The sequence below is a fragment of the Ambystoma mexicanum genome, chromosome 2p (assembly GCF_040938575.1).
Source record: "Ambystoma mexicanum isolate Mex_15411 chromosome 2p, UKY_AmexF1_1, whole genome shotgun sequence".
NCBI classification, from domain to species: domain Eukaryota; kingdom Metazoa; phylum Chordata; class Amphibia; order Caudata; family Ambystomatidae; genus Ambystoma; species Ambystoma mexicanum.
Window position 1 is genome coordinate 275,236,655 of NC_090923.1, and position 18,478 is coordinate 275,255,132.

At 44.5% G+C, this 18,478-nt stretch overlaps 1 protein-coding gene across 1 annotated transcript in view; it reads right to left on the bottom strand.

Annotated features, from left to right (window-relative positions):
• LOC138566371 (inter-alpha-trypsin inhibitor heavy chain H3-like) overlaps positions 1 to 18,478 on the bottom strand; it is a 669,737-nt gene that overhangs the window by 237,635 nt on the left and 413,624 nt on the right. Inside the window, exon 15 of the mRNA XM_069643540.1 lies at positions 9,529 to 9,686. Coding sequence (XP_069499641.1) covers positions 9,529 to 9,686 — 158 coding nt within the window. The remainder of the gene's footprint in view (positions 1 to 9,528; positions 9,687 to 18,478) is intronic.

The window sequence follows — 18,478 nt, forward strand, 5'->3', positions numbered from 1 at the left end:
GAGCCAGGAGTCGTGGTCGCTAATGCAAATAGAGAAACAATCCAAGCTTGTTTTCACAGTGAAGCTGGGCAAAGCGGAAGGCTCGAGTGCCCGAAGAGGTAGAGTTGGGAGGACCAAGCCATCTTCACTGAGCACGATCAAATATGTACTGACTATGGCAGCATCGATAATTCTCTGCTAGAACTGTGTTACAGCCTGCGCAAGACCCTGCAGTCATGGTTTCTACAGGCACAAACCTTGCCCAGGATAACAAACGCACATACTGTACTTCAAGTATTTCCACCCCAACTTTCTCCCGCTACATCATCCTCAGACAAATCACTGGTGGTTACCCAGTTGTCTAGACTATCTACCACCCTGACTTGTAGCCCCCACTGGTGGCTCTAAAATGTGCAATGTAACAAAAACGTCCATCTCTAATTCTGTTATACATAGTGATATGGAGAAAGTCGGTAGCAATGACACATTGCAGTTCGCTGTTAAAATCTATTAAAACTGTGCGGCACCATCCTTCAAGAAGTGAACCTACAGAGTGCAGTGATCCAATCATTGGCCAACCAATTAAAAATTAAATACATTGGGGGTGCACAGACTGATTTAGACTACGAGCAGTTTAAAACCAAAGCTCCTAGGGTTGCTATCCATGAGAAACTCGTAGTTAAATCTATGAGATTGGCAAAAACAAACTGTGCAAAAGAGCAAACGAGCAAACAAACCAACTGGATGAATGTAACTCAGTGGAGGATGTAACAATCTTTTTAACCCGCAAGCAGAGAAGAATGGCAAAACGCAAGTTGCAGGAGCAAGGGAAACTTACAAAACAACCCAAAAGAACGGCCCAGGTGCCTGCTAATGGCTTAAGACTGAGTGAACCATTGAATTCCACAATAAATACCAAACCTTGTCTTGAAACACGAGAAATGAGGAAGAAGGAGCTAAGCCTTAAGCGAAGGTCGCAAAGGGAATTTGGGACTCTAACCAGATGAAAGATAAAAACACTGCCTTTATTGAAGAAACGCTGCCTGATGACATTGGATCCACATACAAGTCTTCGCCAGGCACTGCAAGCAAGCCTTCTGGTGCCGCAGTTGCTGGGGCTAATGTGCGTGGGGGTGCAGTCCAGGCCCAGAGTACTGCTAATTCTAAGGCAATGGAACCTACAGATTTGGAAGAAATATTCCTGATTGACCCTCAAAAGATCAAAACTGTGACGGCTACAAACTGCAAAACAAAAAAATGCATCAACTGTAGTGAGCTGATCCATGTTTTACACAGAATACCCAATCGAAGAGTGCTGAACGGAAGTGATTTTGAATTCGTTAAGCCTTTAATAGAAGCCAGTGATAACATATCACGTATTCACTGTACATTACCCGAAATAGCACAGTAAACACGCTCACAAGAAAAAACATTACCAGGCTTGGGCTAACCCGAGACAAGGACATATCCAAAGACGTACTAATTGAGGGTTTCGTGAAATGTCAAGAGTGCCTCGGTAAAAATAAGCACGCAAGACTAGTTTATCAAATCGTTCCTCAGCCAATTAACACTGAAAACAAACTGGGATGGGCCTGGTTGGAATGCCCCCTGTGTATGCAGGGATTCGAGCCCAATTGAAACACTAGGATTGCATGTTCGAACACCAGGGGGCATATGCGCCTGCTGGGGCACACCGAGACCACTAAGATGTTAACAAAAATTCAACATCATTATGCTACAGGAGACATGGTTGACCTCTTCAAAAGCAATAGATGGGTTCCACATATACGATGTACCAGCATGAAAGGGACTCGGGGGAAGACCTTCTGGTGGCCTTATAATTGGTATTTCTAACACCCTTAAATCTAAAATCATACCTCTTTCAACCATGACTGGAAACGTGATGGCAGTACATGTTCAAATGGGGAATCCTAACGTTAAGGATAAACTGCTCGTTGTCAATGTATATGCCTGCCCTGCACTTGGCTCAGTTGAGACGATTTACAAAGCCATAGAGGAAATCCTCTCCAAGCGGGAGGGCAGGGAAGAGCATGGAGCAGTTCTACTTGGGGGCAATTTGAATGCTAGATGCCTTGATGATACTGAGGGTGCCCTGTACAAGAACGTGGAAAGTAGAAGTGTAATGCTGCCGACGCAGTGAAACTTGAATCGAAGGAGCTGGCTGGCGTTCTTGAACGAATGGGAGTTCATTTAATGGTAGAGCTGAAAGAGATGTTCCGGGACAGTTCATCTGGAGAGACGGCCAGTCCAGGGCCACCCTTGACTATTTCTTTGTTAGTAATGTGGACCTGGAGCGGATCCGAGAGCTTGGGTAGATCCCTGGGTAAACAGTGACCACAGGGTTCTATCATTGCAAATTGACAATCAATCCCATGTATCCTGTGTCAGAATGAACAGAGTTTGGTCTGTAATCACGCAGGTAACCGAATCTCCTGGTCTACAGCAAATCTCCAAAGAGCGTTGCATGCAGTAACCAAAATCCTCCATAGTGACATTTCTACTCTGGGGTAATTAACCCCAGACGGATTGAAAGCATGGCTAAAGAGGTTGGCAGAAGGCATGGTCGCCATTCAGGGCAACCGAATGATCGCCATAGAGAAAGGTCATCCAAAGAGTTTTGACAGAGTAATCCGAGATGCTAAGCGTGTATTTAGAAGGGCAGTTAGAGCTATTAAACGCGCCAAGGCAGACAAGACCGGGAAATTCAGATTGGTAACAAAAGAAAAAAATAAACATCAAAATTGGCTGAAGCAATAGTAAAGAACCCTGTGGGCCTTGAAGTCTAGGAATTAACATACTAACTGGCAAATTCTTTCACAGGCGAGGGGCACAGGATCATGGCAAACTATACATCCGACAGGAGGTGATGTCTAGGAGCAACACATGGGAACTAGTGAAGATAAGACTGACTTGAATATCTCGGATGACCCCGACCCAGCGAGTGAGTGGTCATTGAGGATTGCACACAATTGCAGATGTGGTAAAGGCACAATGCATCACCAAAACATGCAGTTACTTCACCACCTTCTAAACCACAAGCTTAGGCTCTAATATGGGTAACTCCAAGTCAATTCACCGCCCTCACTTAACCACCTTGCCGGATACAAGCAGCACAGGAAACCACACCAGCAGCCCCATTCCATGAATCCAACTGAAAGAGAGAACATTAGATGAAGTGGCTGTTAAAGTCCTGGGGATGCTCGTGCAGATGACTGATCTGCAACCCCACCTGCTCCATCCCACCACGAGTGACACTAACCAGACCACTACTAGTCAATCCATGGATCACTCAAACACGCCAGCAAGCAACCATCTCGCACTATGGGCTGTGCACTGGAACAAAAATGTTCTCCTGGCCTGAAAATGGCAGCAACATTTTAAAAAATTAATTTGCCACGGCACAGTCTCTTATTGATCTAGATTAGAGGCTGGCGTATAGAAATCAAGAACAAGGCAAAACACCTCCCAGCCTAATGGAGAATAAGGAATATGAAATCAGGGGCTAGGATTCGAGAGAGCAGAGGAAAACACAAAATTAAATATATCTAGCAGTCAGAGTAATCAATCGGACTATAAAAGGGCACAAGGTCCTGTATGCAGTGCCACAGTTTGGGCTACCATTCTACAGGTAGAGGGGGCAGAGAAGGAAAGCATATGTGAGTGCCAGACCCTGGGACAGAGCAAGAAGGGACACTTGAGAGTAGAAGAGCTACAATCTTGCAGAGTACTACATATCAGACCCTGGCAGAGACAGGGCATAGAGCGCAAAACAGACCTAAAAGCTGGATTAGGGATATGTGTCACTGACAGAGTCCAGACACATAAGAAGAGAGCCTACTGAATGCTATATCTAAGGTGCTGACAAAGACCAGAACATGAAGGAAAAAAAAGCATAAGAGCATGTTGCAGGATATTTCACAGAAATTGGAAAGAGATCAGTGGCCAGAAAATCTAACATTTGAACCAGTGCTCAGAATTCAGAAAATGCAAAGATAATTCAAAATGGTTTAAGCAGTTTTTGTCTCTTGAAACTGGCAAACCACTGACCCCACCCCTGCCCCTGTCAGCGTCCACCAAGGATCAGTATACAGACCTCTGCTCTTCACCCTTTATACCTCTGCCCTAGGAATACTTATCTCTAACATTTGCTTTCACCACCACCATCTTTTTGCTGATGACACTGAGATATTGTTCTCCTTTCCCTTCTTCACCCTCTCCATCTTGGAATGAATTACAAACTGGCTCACTGAAATTCATCACTGGATGGCTCTCCGTTGCCTCATGCTGAACTCTTTGATAGCGACCTATGACTGCAAGAATTCATCACTATCACCACCTCTACTGGTAGTATTAACCCCCTCAACATTGGGAAAAAGAGTTATATTTTACTCATCACTCTACAAAAACTGTAATGCCCACTTTCATGCTCAGAAAATCTGACTACTGCTTAAGCCTACTCGTAGGCCTTACTCTCTACTCCTCCTTTCTTCTAGAAAAAGTCCTCAACTTTGCTACAAACTTCTACAACCTACCCAGATCCTCCCCGACGTCTAATGACAACTGCACAAACACTATCTTTTCAAGTTACCTCCCCAAGTCTTCAAAGCTATCAATGGTCTTGCTCCTCAGTACCTGTCTGATTTATCTCAGTTTAATCAACAGTTCTATACACTCAAACTCACCGTCCCATACCATCTGTGTGCCTCCTCCTACTTCCGGCATTTTTCCCTACTCACCCCCGCTCCACTGGAACCCCCTACCCATAACTGTCATAGCCTGCACAGGGAGCTCCCTCTGCCCTCTCCCCCATCTTGCCTACCCGACCCCACCACGGCCTTCAGTGACGCTTATTAATGTACTTTTGTATATGTCAATAGTTTTCCTCTTTAGTTTGAAACACTTGCCCCCTTAGGTTAATGTTACCTCTGTAAGTCACCAGTATTGTTTTTTTATTTATATATTTATATAGCGCTTATGCCCAAGTGCTGCACATAGAACTTATTTACATACATCATCCCAACCGAGGCTGGTACTCATTTATTGTGAGGGAAAGCGATACAGGTTTGTTCAAGAGTGTGGCAGTGGGAGATAAGGATACAGGGATTAAATGTAGCAGGTACATCAAGTATGAGTGATTGTTGGGGAAAACTAAGAGACGGGTGTAGGAGTGGGGTGTGAAGATCATGGTACAGGAGAGATGTGACAGTGAGGATAGTGAGACTACTGAGGTGAGTGTATTGGAATGGTGAGCAGGGCGCCATATGCCTGAGTATGGTGTGTAGTAGAGAGACGATCAATGTAGTGAGAGGTGAGAAGGAATATCGTAAGATGTGAGAAGAGGGGCGTGATGAGAGGTGAGTAGAGGGGTGTAGTGAGAGGAGACAAGACGGGTGTAGTGAGAGGTGAGGACATAATGAGAGGTGAAGAGAGGGATCCAGAGAAAGAAGAGGAAAGGAGTGGGATAAAGGTGAGAGGAGAAGGAGAGAGATTGTGGATCATCAGAGGGACAGGAGATATGAAAGGGCAAGAGAGAGCGGGAGTTGGGACATGGAGGAGCACAGGAGTAGGATGGAATAAGTGTAGAGCAAGATTTAGGAAATATAGAGAGGAGTGGGGTAAGTGTCAGAAAGGACCAGGGTGTCTGCAATTGGCACAAATAAACCATCACCTCTCTTGAACATACAGCGAGAGGAACACTTATGAGAACACAAGAGGGATATAGACATAACATGCATTTGCTTTCAGGCGCTCACTAGTGGGGAAACCTGGGGACCTAGGATTTAGGGGTGCCTGGGCAGGGGATGGAAAGCCCACAGAGACGAGGGAGAGAAGCCTATTAGTGTTATTTGTCCCTCCAGGAACAGGATAATACCAGTGAGTAAAGGACTGATAAAAAAAGTGCTGGAGAAACACGATATCAATGTTATCATCCAACCAGGTGCCTGCGATCACTGTGTATCCTTATTTCTAAATTTCAGAAAGCTGGGATGGGCATTTAAACACTCAGAGTTTAGGAATTCAAATTGTGAAATAGCATGCATTCTATGATTACATAAATTGATACTTTATTGTCATTCAGAAATTCTTTAAAAACAGTCCTATTTAGAAGAATTACACCCTTGTAATTGAGGCAGCTGTTTTCATCTACACAGAAACCACTGTTGAACATGTCCTTTTACAGCACCAAGCGATCTTCTCTTGAATGTTGAGCTTTATAACACCCCTGATGTTGAGCTTTATAAAAGTATATCTTCATGCCTTCATGCATGCATACATACAATGATTAGCCCATCATAGAAGTGCTAGCGCCTGGTGTTGGTAGAGTTGGGTAGTCGACAGAAGTCCATTAGGTCAGATGAAGTGTATCCAAAAGTGGTAAACATACATGTGACAGTCTAAATCACATGTGCACATGGGGTCAGGAAAAATATCCAAAGGCCAATCTAGTTCTCAAGGCCAAGGGGGAGATGGTTCTGGTTACGGACTCTTTAATGCCTTTCTTACCTAAACCTGTATTGCTGGCTGCGGGCAAGTGAGAGCTGTAAGGAAACACAAAGGGTATGTGATGAAGTTATATTATTTGACCCTGCCATGGCACTCTGAGGAGCTCTGGGGTTCAGTGATTCCTGCCCACCATATGATGTCCTACCTAGAGGAGGTACTGAAAGTATTCCCACGTGCAACTCGTTCTGCCGCATATTCCCCAAAATCAGGGGTTGCTGCTCTGCAGCCTCTATCCATGAACTAATAGGAGTACCACTGTGTTCCACAAACATTCTACAGCTGAGGGACAACTTTCACCCCTCACCTCCCCTGCAACATCCGGATCTGAGTGCATGTCTAAGACATAATACTAGCACACAGCACTGTTTCCACACCTCAAATACTCACCCTGGCACTCCGAGCACTCAAAGTTTTCCACCTTCACACACCTTAGTTTGTATATACTGATACAAACACATTCTAACAGCGCAGTGCCCTGATTCTACTAATGACACTAAAAAAGAGAACTTCACATGGATTGGCCACACAGGTCCCAGAGTGCATGAGACGAGGTTAAGTATCGTGCAGTCCCACCACTCCCATCCCCTGGGGAACCAAATTCACAGACTGATCACGGAGTTGATTCATGGCTCACAAGCGCCCAATGACAAGCATTCAACTCCTGCGATGGGTACCACGCCGGCCAGACCAAACGGCACAAACATATTGCCACTGTAGTCTCTCAATAAGCGGCCCGATTACAAACAGGAAATGCAGAAATCAAGACCTGCAGGAACCACTAGTCAGAGACTAATGGAGAATGGGAAATAAACATTCATTAGCAGGGTTCGAGAGAGCAGTGGAATAGACCATTAAGATGTAAGTTGAACAATCTGAGTAATCGACCACCATTTAAAATGGCATAAGGCTCTGAAGGGAGTGCCACCGACCAGGCTACCTTACTGGAGGCAGAAAGAGCATAGAAGGAGATCATTGGAGAAAGCCAGACCCTGTGTCCTACCAAAAGCACAAACTTGAAAGAAATAACCACATGCCAGCTGGGACATTTATCTCATACCTTGGTAGAAACCAGACCCAAAGACCAAGAGACAGCTAGAAACCTGCTGAGAGCTAGATCACAGACCCTGGCCGAGGCTGGACACATAGGTGGAGAGAAAGTCAAGAACCCGCTGTTGACTAGATCTTCGACACTGGCAGAGAACTAAAACCGCAAAGGAGATAAGCACAAAAGACAATGGAAAGATATTTCCCAAGGATTGGGAAAGGACGAGATGCTGAGAGAGAAGAGATGAGTTATTGGCCCAGGAAGCGACCTATGTTGGATAGTTTACAGAAGCAAAGCCTGAGACACACAATAAGCAAAGGGAAGAGATACTTGCTAGTAGAAAAATGTAAAATGTTATCAGCCCAGAAATTATATATGTAGCTAATGTGTGATAATATCCGAGGCCCCCATATGTGCCTAGGTAAGGGGAGAAGAAATGTGCTGAAAATGTGGAGACAATGCACAGACTGGCTGATGCTACTGAGGGGCAAATATGTGTACTGGGTGTTTAATTCCTGACGATGTAAGTTGGAGCCAGAATCTTACTCATATCTATATTCCTGTCACTATATAGAAGTATGAGCGGAGAAGGGAAGGTCCATTTCCATAAATAACTTCCAGCATCACATTGATCTATGCCATCCTGACACCCTTAGTATTAGTATCATGTATTCTTTGTTGATTTGTAGATTACCCTATAGACGGTTGTGTATAATAAAGTGATGAACGCTACTGAGGACGCCTGTGTTTTCTGTCCATCCATTCGTCCCAGCAAAGTAACTATTGCTGTGGTGTTGCTACGTACAGAACAGGAGAACCTATGTTTTGTGTGCAGATATTCTGTGGGTGATTTTGCAGATGCAGTGTCTATTCTAATGAGACTGGTGACTACCCTATATTTGGTATGATTGGCATTGTGAGAGACATTGTTTGTTGACCCAGTTAATTCATGCATGTTTCACGTTTGAGATTGCGGTCAAGGGTGTTCACCATGGAGTGTTAAGGTGGCTTGGAGAGACCTGATTTAGCCTTAAAAATGTTTTCTGAGAGTTCACTCGGTCCCATTAACTCGGTTCAATGTTCTTAGATCACCAGAGTTTTTTTCAAGGAGTTTTTGCTGAACAGTTTCTGCCCAAAAAACTCATCTACATTTGTCTGTTAATATTTGTGGTGCTTCCCCCCCAAAGTTCCATCTTTCCTATTATCTAGTCCCTATTCCCCACCCACGCATATTTTTCGAACATTTTTGACAAAAAACTCCACACAAAAAAGCCTGCTGATTTAACCACGTGTACCATTACCTCGGGCCCTGGGACATTGCCAGTCAGAACGCCCCTCCTAATGCGTAATTATGGCTATACGCACACTGGGTTAAAATCCCAAGGTTCTAATAGCAATGTATTTCTTTGGAACAATAGGTGGCAAGCACGCCACCCATTGTGTCAAAGACACACTCACACACCATAGCTGCTATGAAAATGCAAGTGAAGCTGCGAGCTGAGACCCTCTGCCATTTTTATGGTGGCCGGCGGACATGAGAAAAGTGGCACTGCAGCTCATACAGGTAAGTGGGGGGTCTGGTGACAGTAGGGGAAGGGGAGAAAAGTGGGGAAGTGAGGGAGCGGGGGCGAGAAGGCAGGTTGGCACGAGCTGCTGTGTGCTTCCGTCCGTGTTCTGAGCAATCTGATTGGCACAGGACCCCTGGCCCAGGTGTTAATATCTGTTACAGTGGACAGCTAAAAGTTTGGTTGGTCCCTGAGGCAATGCCATGGGGTACTGCCATGGATGCCTTCCATCCACCTGGTTAACCTGTCCATAATAAATTAAACAGAGAAAGACAATTGCAAAATGGGAATATCTGAAACATGTACACATTGACATAACACTGATTGCAGAAACGCACAGCAAACAGCAGAATATAGTATACTATGTCTTAAACAAGATCCATTTAGGTGAAGCATGCACACGCATCAATCTACCTTCAGTGAGCTTATCAGCCACCAGGGTTGTGTTCTTTGCTTCAATGTCTGGTTTAGTTACAACCATAGATGTCAGAGGTGTGACAAAACTGTACCGTAGAGAAAGCTCCAAGGCTTTGGCTTTTAAAACATCTTTTTCTTCTCCTTCGGCTGAAATACTAAAAACACATAATAGACTTAATAGATGCAGTTGCCATCACTTATATTACTTTAAAAGTATACTCAGGCAAAGTATCAAGTTTAGCAATTGCATAGCAAGTGTGACGTCACAACACAACTGCACAACATCTGAAGTGCCCTATTGTGAAAGAACCAAGGGCACTTGCACCATTCATGTACTGCAAAAAATAACTATTAACATAATCGGAAATTAATGATGTGACACAGCAACATGGACCGTGAGTCCAGCTGGTCATCAATACTGCATTTTAAATTACCGAACTATAGTATTTGCTAAGAACGAGCAGGTGAAGCGACAGATCTGAACAGAAGTAAACAACTTCTGCACTAAGGCAACCATACACTACAAATAGCTGAACTTTTCTTCGGGCGGTATACTAGCATTTGGAGTTCAATCAGAAACCAGCAAAAGAAAGAGTTAACAGATAAACATCCACCTGACCCAACAGCCAAGTAAGTGGATACTCCCCTGAGAAAAAAGTCAATTTCATTGGTCATTGTGAGTTCAATTCGTGCTGTGTATTTGAAATAGGATACAGCAATTCCCACTGAAATACATCACTGCTGGTTGCTTCCCCCATTTGCTCTATACCAATATCCTGTAGAATATGTCTCACCTACTCTCTCTTTCCCTCTCACTCTCACCGACTCTTCTATATGTTCACCTTAGAATGTCTACTACAAGCAGCTGTACCTTCTTTTTAGCACCTAGCCATGGTTTGGCTGTTTCTAGACAATGTTTCGCTGGAGCAAGGGCTACCTTGTACCATTGCCTCTGAGAATCGGAATCACTTAGAGAGGATGTGCTGGGGAACAACAACATTTATGTTGGTTACTTTTATGATCAACCCTAATTGTTCTAATTGTGCAGATATTCTGTATGCAAAATGTATTCATGTGTCACACCAGCACCTTGCTCACAACTTTCTCCCTACAAATAGTGATCCTTCAAAGATCACTATTAGTCCTGGGACATACTTGGAGCTGCCGCCCCAACCCTGCACCTTAACTAGATGTTGCTGGTAAGGTCCACTTATGTTCTTTTAAACATGGTATCTGTGAAGGCAATTTTCGTTTAAATCTAATGCTTGTCATGCACTATACACGTCTGGCTATTAACCATCTAATACTTGCAGAAGAAAAATATAGCTGCTACTGAGAGGGATAATGTGAGTCAAAGCTAGAGTACAATACTTTATCATACTAGCATGGGGAACAAGGTTGCACTGACTGAAGATGTTGGTTTAAGCAGGGTGGTTCTGAGGGACTGAGTGCAGGCATGAACATTTTTATATATGGAACACACGATACAGATGTTGACACTTTATTAGACTAAATGAAAATACTATGCAGAGTTGGAACGGTGCATCAGCTCCCAAATTCCTAGACGACTTTATTAGATTATGCAGAGTAAAACTATTGATAAACAAAAGAACAGGACATTTCATTGTTAGGGAGAATTCTCATAAATGTGCTAATTCCGTTCACCTTAAAGACCCCCAGCAACTTTGCTGGATTTTGAGGACTTGATTTTTTTACCTGGAAAGAGTGTGACCCTTTTTCCCTACTCATGTATTTTGATGTGTGTTTTACTCTTGTATTCTTTGATTATGGAGTTTTAGACAACTCCATAGGCATCATCTTTTCATGTGTGTCACGCAGCACCTTCAGTGCAGTGACACAGGGATGTCTTTTAGACTTCCCAAAGGTTTAAATACCTTCACTGGGATGAACTATTGTTTCCCAGAGAATGTAAAGTGAAATTGACTTTACTAGTCTTTCCAAATTCTTAGACCCAGCACACACCATCTTCCAATGGAGTGCTGGGGGGGTTACCTAGTATCCCCTGTGTTTAAATACTAATGTATCAGTCAAATGCTACCCTTTCCTGTTGAAAAGGCTGGTGGCAGTGGTTTTACAAAGAACTACCATGATTTTTCCCAACTGCGAACACTGGTAGCTAAAAATCACGGATGCCATGTTTTTCAAGATGGCGCCTCAAGCCCCTTTGTTTAAACAGGTCCCGTCTTCTTTTTTCGCTGTTTCTTTTTGGAAAGGTCCTTCTAGAGTTTGTCTCTGCACGCCAATCCAGGTTTGGTCCCTTTTTTCGTGTGCCTTTGACAGGCTTCAGGACTGAAGGCCGCCTCTGGCATCTGAGTGTATGGGGTGGGCAGGAAGTGAGGGAGGTGCCTGAAACTCCCTGTGCTTTTGTCTACTAGGAGACCCAAATGCACTCTGATGTGATTGGCTGGCCGACTATCCGGCAAGGACAGCCACCCTGCTGGGTGAGTGACAGCTACGCTGGAATGAAAGGGAGTGAACTGTTTAAAAGGTGAGTCTCTTGCACTGGAAAGCAAAGTCGACCACAGGAACGAAAGAACCGAAGAAGAGCTGGAAGAGGATGGCTGCTGCAACTCCTGGACCAGTGGTTTGCCCGGTGAAGCCCTGCTGCAGGTCCGAATTGCCAAGTTCATCATGACAGAGAAGCCCCTCCAAGGACGACTTCTTTCTTTGAGTTTCTGGGACCAATCAACCCGTAAGACACCTGCATACCATTCTCAAGGCTGGTTAGGATTAACCAGGAAGAGGGACACCAGCTTGTGTGCTTGAATTACAGTTACTGGAACTGAAGTGACTCCATTTTGTCAGCGTTTTCCGTCGATGCCGCGCAGTGCAGGAGTCCCCCGATGTCCTCCCTCTTGTCCCCATGACTGAGGCTCAGGAACAGTGAGATCTGCAGCTGCATCTTTTGCTTCATACTAAGGTACTGTGCCAATCCGATTGAGAGAACGCCACTCTTGCAGTGAAAGTTTGTGTAACTTTTCCAACTTGCAGGCCTAATCAGCTTATGACCCAACATATGATCCTTTTTCGTCTAAACTACTTCTGAGGACTTTTGCAAAGACTTTACCATTTACTACAAGAACTGTTCTTTCCTATGCAAGACACTAGTCCATTGACTTTGGCCTATGCCTATTGAACTAAATTGATTCATCTTGTGAAATGAAACTATTTGCACTGCCTGAGAAAGTGTTTATGATCTATTCTACTTAACTTGTGTCTTTTACTACCATTGAAAGTAACTGAAGTGCCATTTTTCTCCTACTTCAGGGGGCCTAACTTCTTCAGAAACTTTCTGGTTCAGTACTGAAGTGTGTTTGTGTATAATATTAAGTTGCCTCCATCTAGTGAATGTTTTCTAAATGATTGTTTAATAAATTAATAAGTGTTTTACCAAGAAACCTTGAGTATAAGTGTCTACTTGAACCACTGTGATTGAAGGCCTCTGTGTGACCTCTTGTACTGCTCTCATTCACTCTTGAGATAAGCCTGGCTGTTCAGCTCGCTACCAGAAACTGTGTGGTACAGACTTATACCAAAGGTTTGTTTGGCTTACACCTGTAGTCCTAATTGTATGTGGTCGTCCCAGAGGGTAATGCATGCAATTCTGCCTAACGTTCGTTCAGAAAACTAAGATAAAACAAATAATAAAGGATCTTTTTAAACTTCATTGGCTGCTTTTTGCATGTTCTCAGACTTCTGTAGATGTCCTGAAGGTGTTCCGCACAAAGGTACGGAAAATTACTGTAGGATAGCAGTGTGTTTGCAAGTACGTATAGCAGTTTGCTTTCCCCTTTGCACCTCCCCCTTGAACAACAGTCACCAGCCACCCACAGTCCAATAGTAACACGCAAACACCTGCGTGGAAAGGGCTTAAGCTCCAACAGCAGCTGCCATGACAGTCCCACCTGACTTCAACATGGCAGAGTGAGCGCTTTTGCTCTTGCTGCTGTGAACATGTGATAACTGAGTTAAATCAATTGGTTTGGAAACTAACTATGCTAATATGCAAAATCTGTAGACAACAGTCCACACACCTGATAAAAATCATGACTTGACCAATGACAGTGAGATATAGTAAAGGTAATGCAAATGCAGTTAACAGGGGCTTAATGCAGGTAATCAAGTATACTACAACTTCTGACAGCCTACTGTATAGAAGGTGTCTGGTTGGTTATTAAACGAGAGGCAAGAGAAGGTCAACATGAGCCATAGGATCAAAATCTGCAAACATACTGTAGACTATATCTCAAACCCTGGCAGAGACCAAGATAAAGTGAAATACGGAAGCTGCAAGCCCCTGTGAGCTACATCTGGAACAATGGCTCAGACCATGACTAAAGGGAAAGAGTACTTCAAGTCTGTTGGGTTCTAAATTTGAGACCCTGGCAAGAGCCAGAGATGGAAGAACCAACCTGTTAAGGACTGAAACCATGGGCAGCTGGGTGACCTATGGCTGAAACTGTAGACTATCATGACCTTACAAAACCCTTAAGTGAAGGGCCAGAAATACTCACTGGTAGAGCGTGTTCCAGATAATAAACCAAAGAAGGTGGGAGACATACTTGCTGGTAGGCGTGGGTCAAGAAGCAGGCAGGGCATTATGTCTCTGGGTCTGTGTACTACATTATAGAGTACAACTCATCCTAACATCACCTCGTTTAAATTTCTTGGCCATGTCGCAGTTCAACCCACCCGACATTTTGTGGTCTTAAAAAAGGGCACTGAAATAATTTCTGATTTGTGTGTTATGTTGATCTTTCATCACACAGGGGGGACTGCATTCATATAATGGTGAACATAGAAGTTGGACTTGGGGATTGGTCTTGATTGGAATATTATGTGGAAGCTCTGCAGGACTGCATCTTGCCAATAAAGTGTTAAGGCATTGCCCATGTCTGCCGACAATGGTCCACAGTCTCTAGGCTTGCTGCAGCTGCGTGCTGAGATAGTCCTGAGCTGTAGGTACACTCGTTGTGCTTACACCACTCATAGATGTAACCAATATACTACACATTGACTTCTCAAGTGACCAAATGGAACTGAGCAACCAGGTCTCAGCCCCCTTGACACAGGAGGCACAGTGGGGTCGTAAGCCTCAAGGGTCATTGCTTTCAGAGAAAGATATGCTGCTCTCCCTTATGCAGACCAGCATGAAGAAACTGTAACAACAGTACAGGACACAGGCTAAAGTTTGTTGTCACGATAAGCAACCAATTAATTATGAAAGCACTGAACAAACTGTTTTGTCAGTGAAAATTCTGGTTCACACCTAAACTATAGTTCATGGAATCTGGCCGCTGGAATTAGGGATTCTATCTCTGAACCAGCGGCACCTCGCCCCAACAATGGCAGTTTCCCTGCAAATCCACTCCTCTTCCAGCATCTTTTCCAAAGAACAGTTTGCCTTCAAATCTTCTTCACATCCACAATCGTTGCTGTACCACCCGAAATGAGGAACGGCCAATTTTTGTTTGTTTATTTGTTTATTTATTAGTAGTGCACTCCAGACCCAAGGGTATCAGGGCGCAGAGGATACATGAATATTTTCAGCTTAGGGTTACACAGTTATTATACAGTCAATAGTACAATTAAAAGGTATATACATACAGTAAGCATAAACTGGATGGCATTACATAATTACAGAGGGAGGTTCATCATCATATGGGCATAGTAGGGTCAATGTTGACCTTCAACCGTCGTAGGACTGGAACTGTTGTCAGGTGGTGGCCGGAAAAACCCAAAGATATCCATCCAAGACGTTTTTTCCATATTTTTATCCATCCAGAGGAGCCTTCAGATAATTTGGGGCAACTTCCCTGTCAAACATTTGGCAATACTAATTATGTGGGCACTCCATAATTTGGGTCAGTATCCGGCTCAGCCGATCTAAAAGTGTATCATTATGCCTATTGATTCCTCTGAGAGACTCACAGTTGAGCAGATACAGGTCTCCTCTGTAATATCAGCAAAACTCGGTACCAAAAGGAGCTGTTTGACTTTGTACATTGACTGTGATTAAAGAAGGATTGCGACCATGAACTCTGAAAAGACTCTCTAAACAAAGTCTATTTACATGGAGCCTGCACATCCTTCACTCAAGTATTTTTTATCATAATCACTGTGTGAACATTCTCTTATGTATTGTTCTAGATGTTACGCTGTATATTGAAAATAGTCTATTTTGCCATTTCTTTCCTTAAGTGAGCCAAAAAAAAGCTTTTAGGCAATTGTGCTGCTGCACTGTGGGTCAGTGCTTCGAAACCTGAGAAAACAATCCTAACACTGACCCCAGTCTATGATCCCAATGTAGATTTTAATCCAGTGACTCAATAACAGTAGCCATTACAGCTGTGGCACAGTCCTTTCATTGTCTTCATTCACAAGAGAATCATTTATTTCACAGGGGGGAATAAAAGTAAATCAGTGAAAAATGAACGGGCAAGTTAGAGTGAATAGGATGGTCAATTTAAAATAATATGTCACATACCACCTTACAGTACACTAGCAGGAGTGTCACAATGGCATTACAATCCCGCCCCACCAGTGACGTTATTATAGGTGGCCTCTCTGATCTGCCCTCTGGGATGCTTGGATCAACAGCATTGCGATTGATTACAAAGAAACAACATGAAGCTTATTTTTCTTAATCTTTATAAAAAACATTCAATACATTTACAAGATGCCTGTTTATGTTTTAATGAGTGACTGCAATATTTCAGTATATCATGCATAACAACAGGTTGCATGCGTGTATCAAAGAATGATTTAAAGCAGTGGTCTTAAACACTCAGATGTTAGCTAGAGTGGAGTAAACAAATCTCACGTTATCTCCAATGCCAGAGACCATTTTTCTTTCCAGCATCAAAAAGGCAACAGGGGAAATGTATTCTTCACCATGGTAGTTAAAGGGAGGCAAAGGGAAGGTGTATATGCAAAGTGGGAGCCTGCCTAAACAGAGACTACAGCAAAAAGGTAGCGTGCAGGAGACTGAGCGACTTTAGTGGGAAGAATACAATCCTTTGAGAAGAGTGTAGGGGAGGATTGGTCCAAAAGACCCCCCTCCCATGCATCCTCTCCCCCGGTGAGGGCCATGGCTCGTCAGGGGTCCCCTCCCTACCACCAGGGCCCAGGTGGTGGGTGGGTCACCTGCCAAAGACATTGTCCAAACCTGCTGAATTTAGCTAGGCCTCGGAAACCATTTTGTCTAATGAAGATGGTTTGAGCCCTGCGCACCGCAGCGCAGCCCCCACCTTTGGAGAGTTTCAATTATCCCTGTGGCCACAGCTCTCTGGCAGATCTGCTGAGAGCCCGTTCCCACGAACAAGACGGACATGAGCTAGTGTAAGATACCAACACTGTAACATTTCACCTTCCGCAGTGTATCGCTGCTCCCAGCATGACCCGGTGTTATGGTAATACATGCACAGGTCTCCTTAGAACCTTGTGCATGTAGATTCCATTTGAGAGTGCCTCGCCAGTTGATGCTTCCACTGCAGCTACCTGGGGGCCTCAAATAAAGCTCTTCTCTTCTCCCATACTTTGTGCCTCTTTATTTCATATGGCGACGAGGCACTGTACCCCGAGGCCCCCGGGAGCATATTAGGTCACCTGATTGGGCGCAGCCCCCCCCCCTTTTTCGCTGCCGCCGACTTCTGCTGCCAGCGCCTGCAGCGGCCTGCCTGTCAGCTGTGGACAGCCAAGAGGAACAGCCAAGAGAGGCCTCGACATCACCTTTCAGTTCTCCACTGTAAAGGGTGCCGGTCCTCCCCGCTGGGAGTCTAGAGCGGCGCACATTGCACTCCTGCCCTACTCCAAAAGTGCTTCAGACAGCAGGAGCTGTCCATCTATCAGGTCAGAGGAGGGAGGAGGACGAAGTGAAACTTACACTTTCCTTTCATTTGGCATTTTATGTGTAAAACGGACAAAATGAAACGTACGCTTTCCTTTTATTGGCATTTTTTTTGTGTAAAACCCTCACTGCTGCCTTGACCAGAACCCTGCATCATTTTCAAAAGCTGCTAGCTGTTGCCCAGCAACACACACACAGCATTAGCAGTCTTCATTCTCTCAATGGCTACTCTGACTTTCCGGGACTAATCACTCACTATCTTGGTCCATTGTGACATCACAACTGAACATTCCATCAGGTCTTCCCTGAACCAGCCAACCTGTGCTCCCAGCCCATTGTGAGGTCACAATCTGTACTAAGGACCATCCATACACTGAAGCCTAAAGACTCTGCAGTACAGATACACCTGGGCATTCTCTGAATGGGGTCCCACCCTGCCATGCAAGCAATTCTATAAAGACTGTATCCCAGCGCCTCCTTGCTAACTGCCAACAGTACTGCAAACCTCTGCCTATCACTACAGCAACTGGTGCCACTCAACGCCATTCCTCACCACTTACAACCTAGAATCAGGCACACCACCATGCAGGGCGTTCCGCCTCCCACCAAGTTTCTTCCATGCCCTGGGAGCCCAACCTGCCCATGGGAACAATGGATCGATGGATTCCACGTCTACCTCAGAGCCATTGGGGGCAGCAAGTTCAATGATGACCTCAAGGAGGCGACCCTCTTGAACTGTATAGGGGCAGAAGCACTGAGACTTTTCAGGACCCTTCCCGAACCCGGCAACATAGGAGGAGATGGCAACCGCAAGTTTGACATAGCATTGGCCAAACTCACCAGTCATTTTGGCAACAAGACCAACGTAGTACTGGAAAGATACAGGTTCTTTTCCAGAAAGCAGCTCAAAGGCGAGTCTATTGATTCATACATAGCGTCCCTCAGGGCGCTTATGTCAACCTGCAGTTTCACAGGTGTCTGTGATGAGTATTTGAGAGACCAATTGGTGCTGAATGTGGCTGATCCACGCATCCAACAAAAATTGTGGCAAACAAAAAATCCCACCCTGGACCAAGC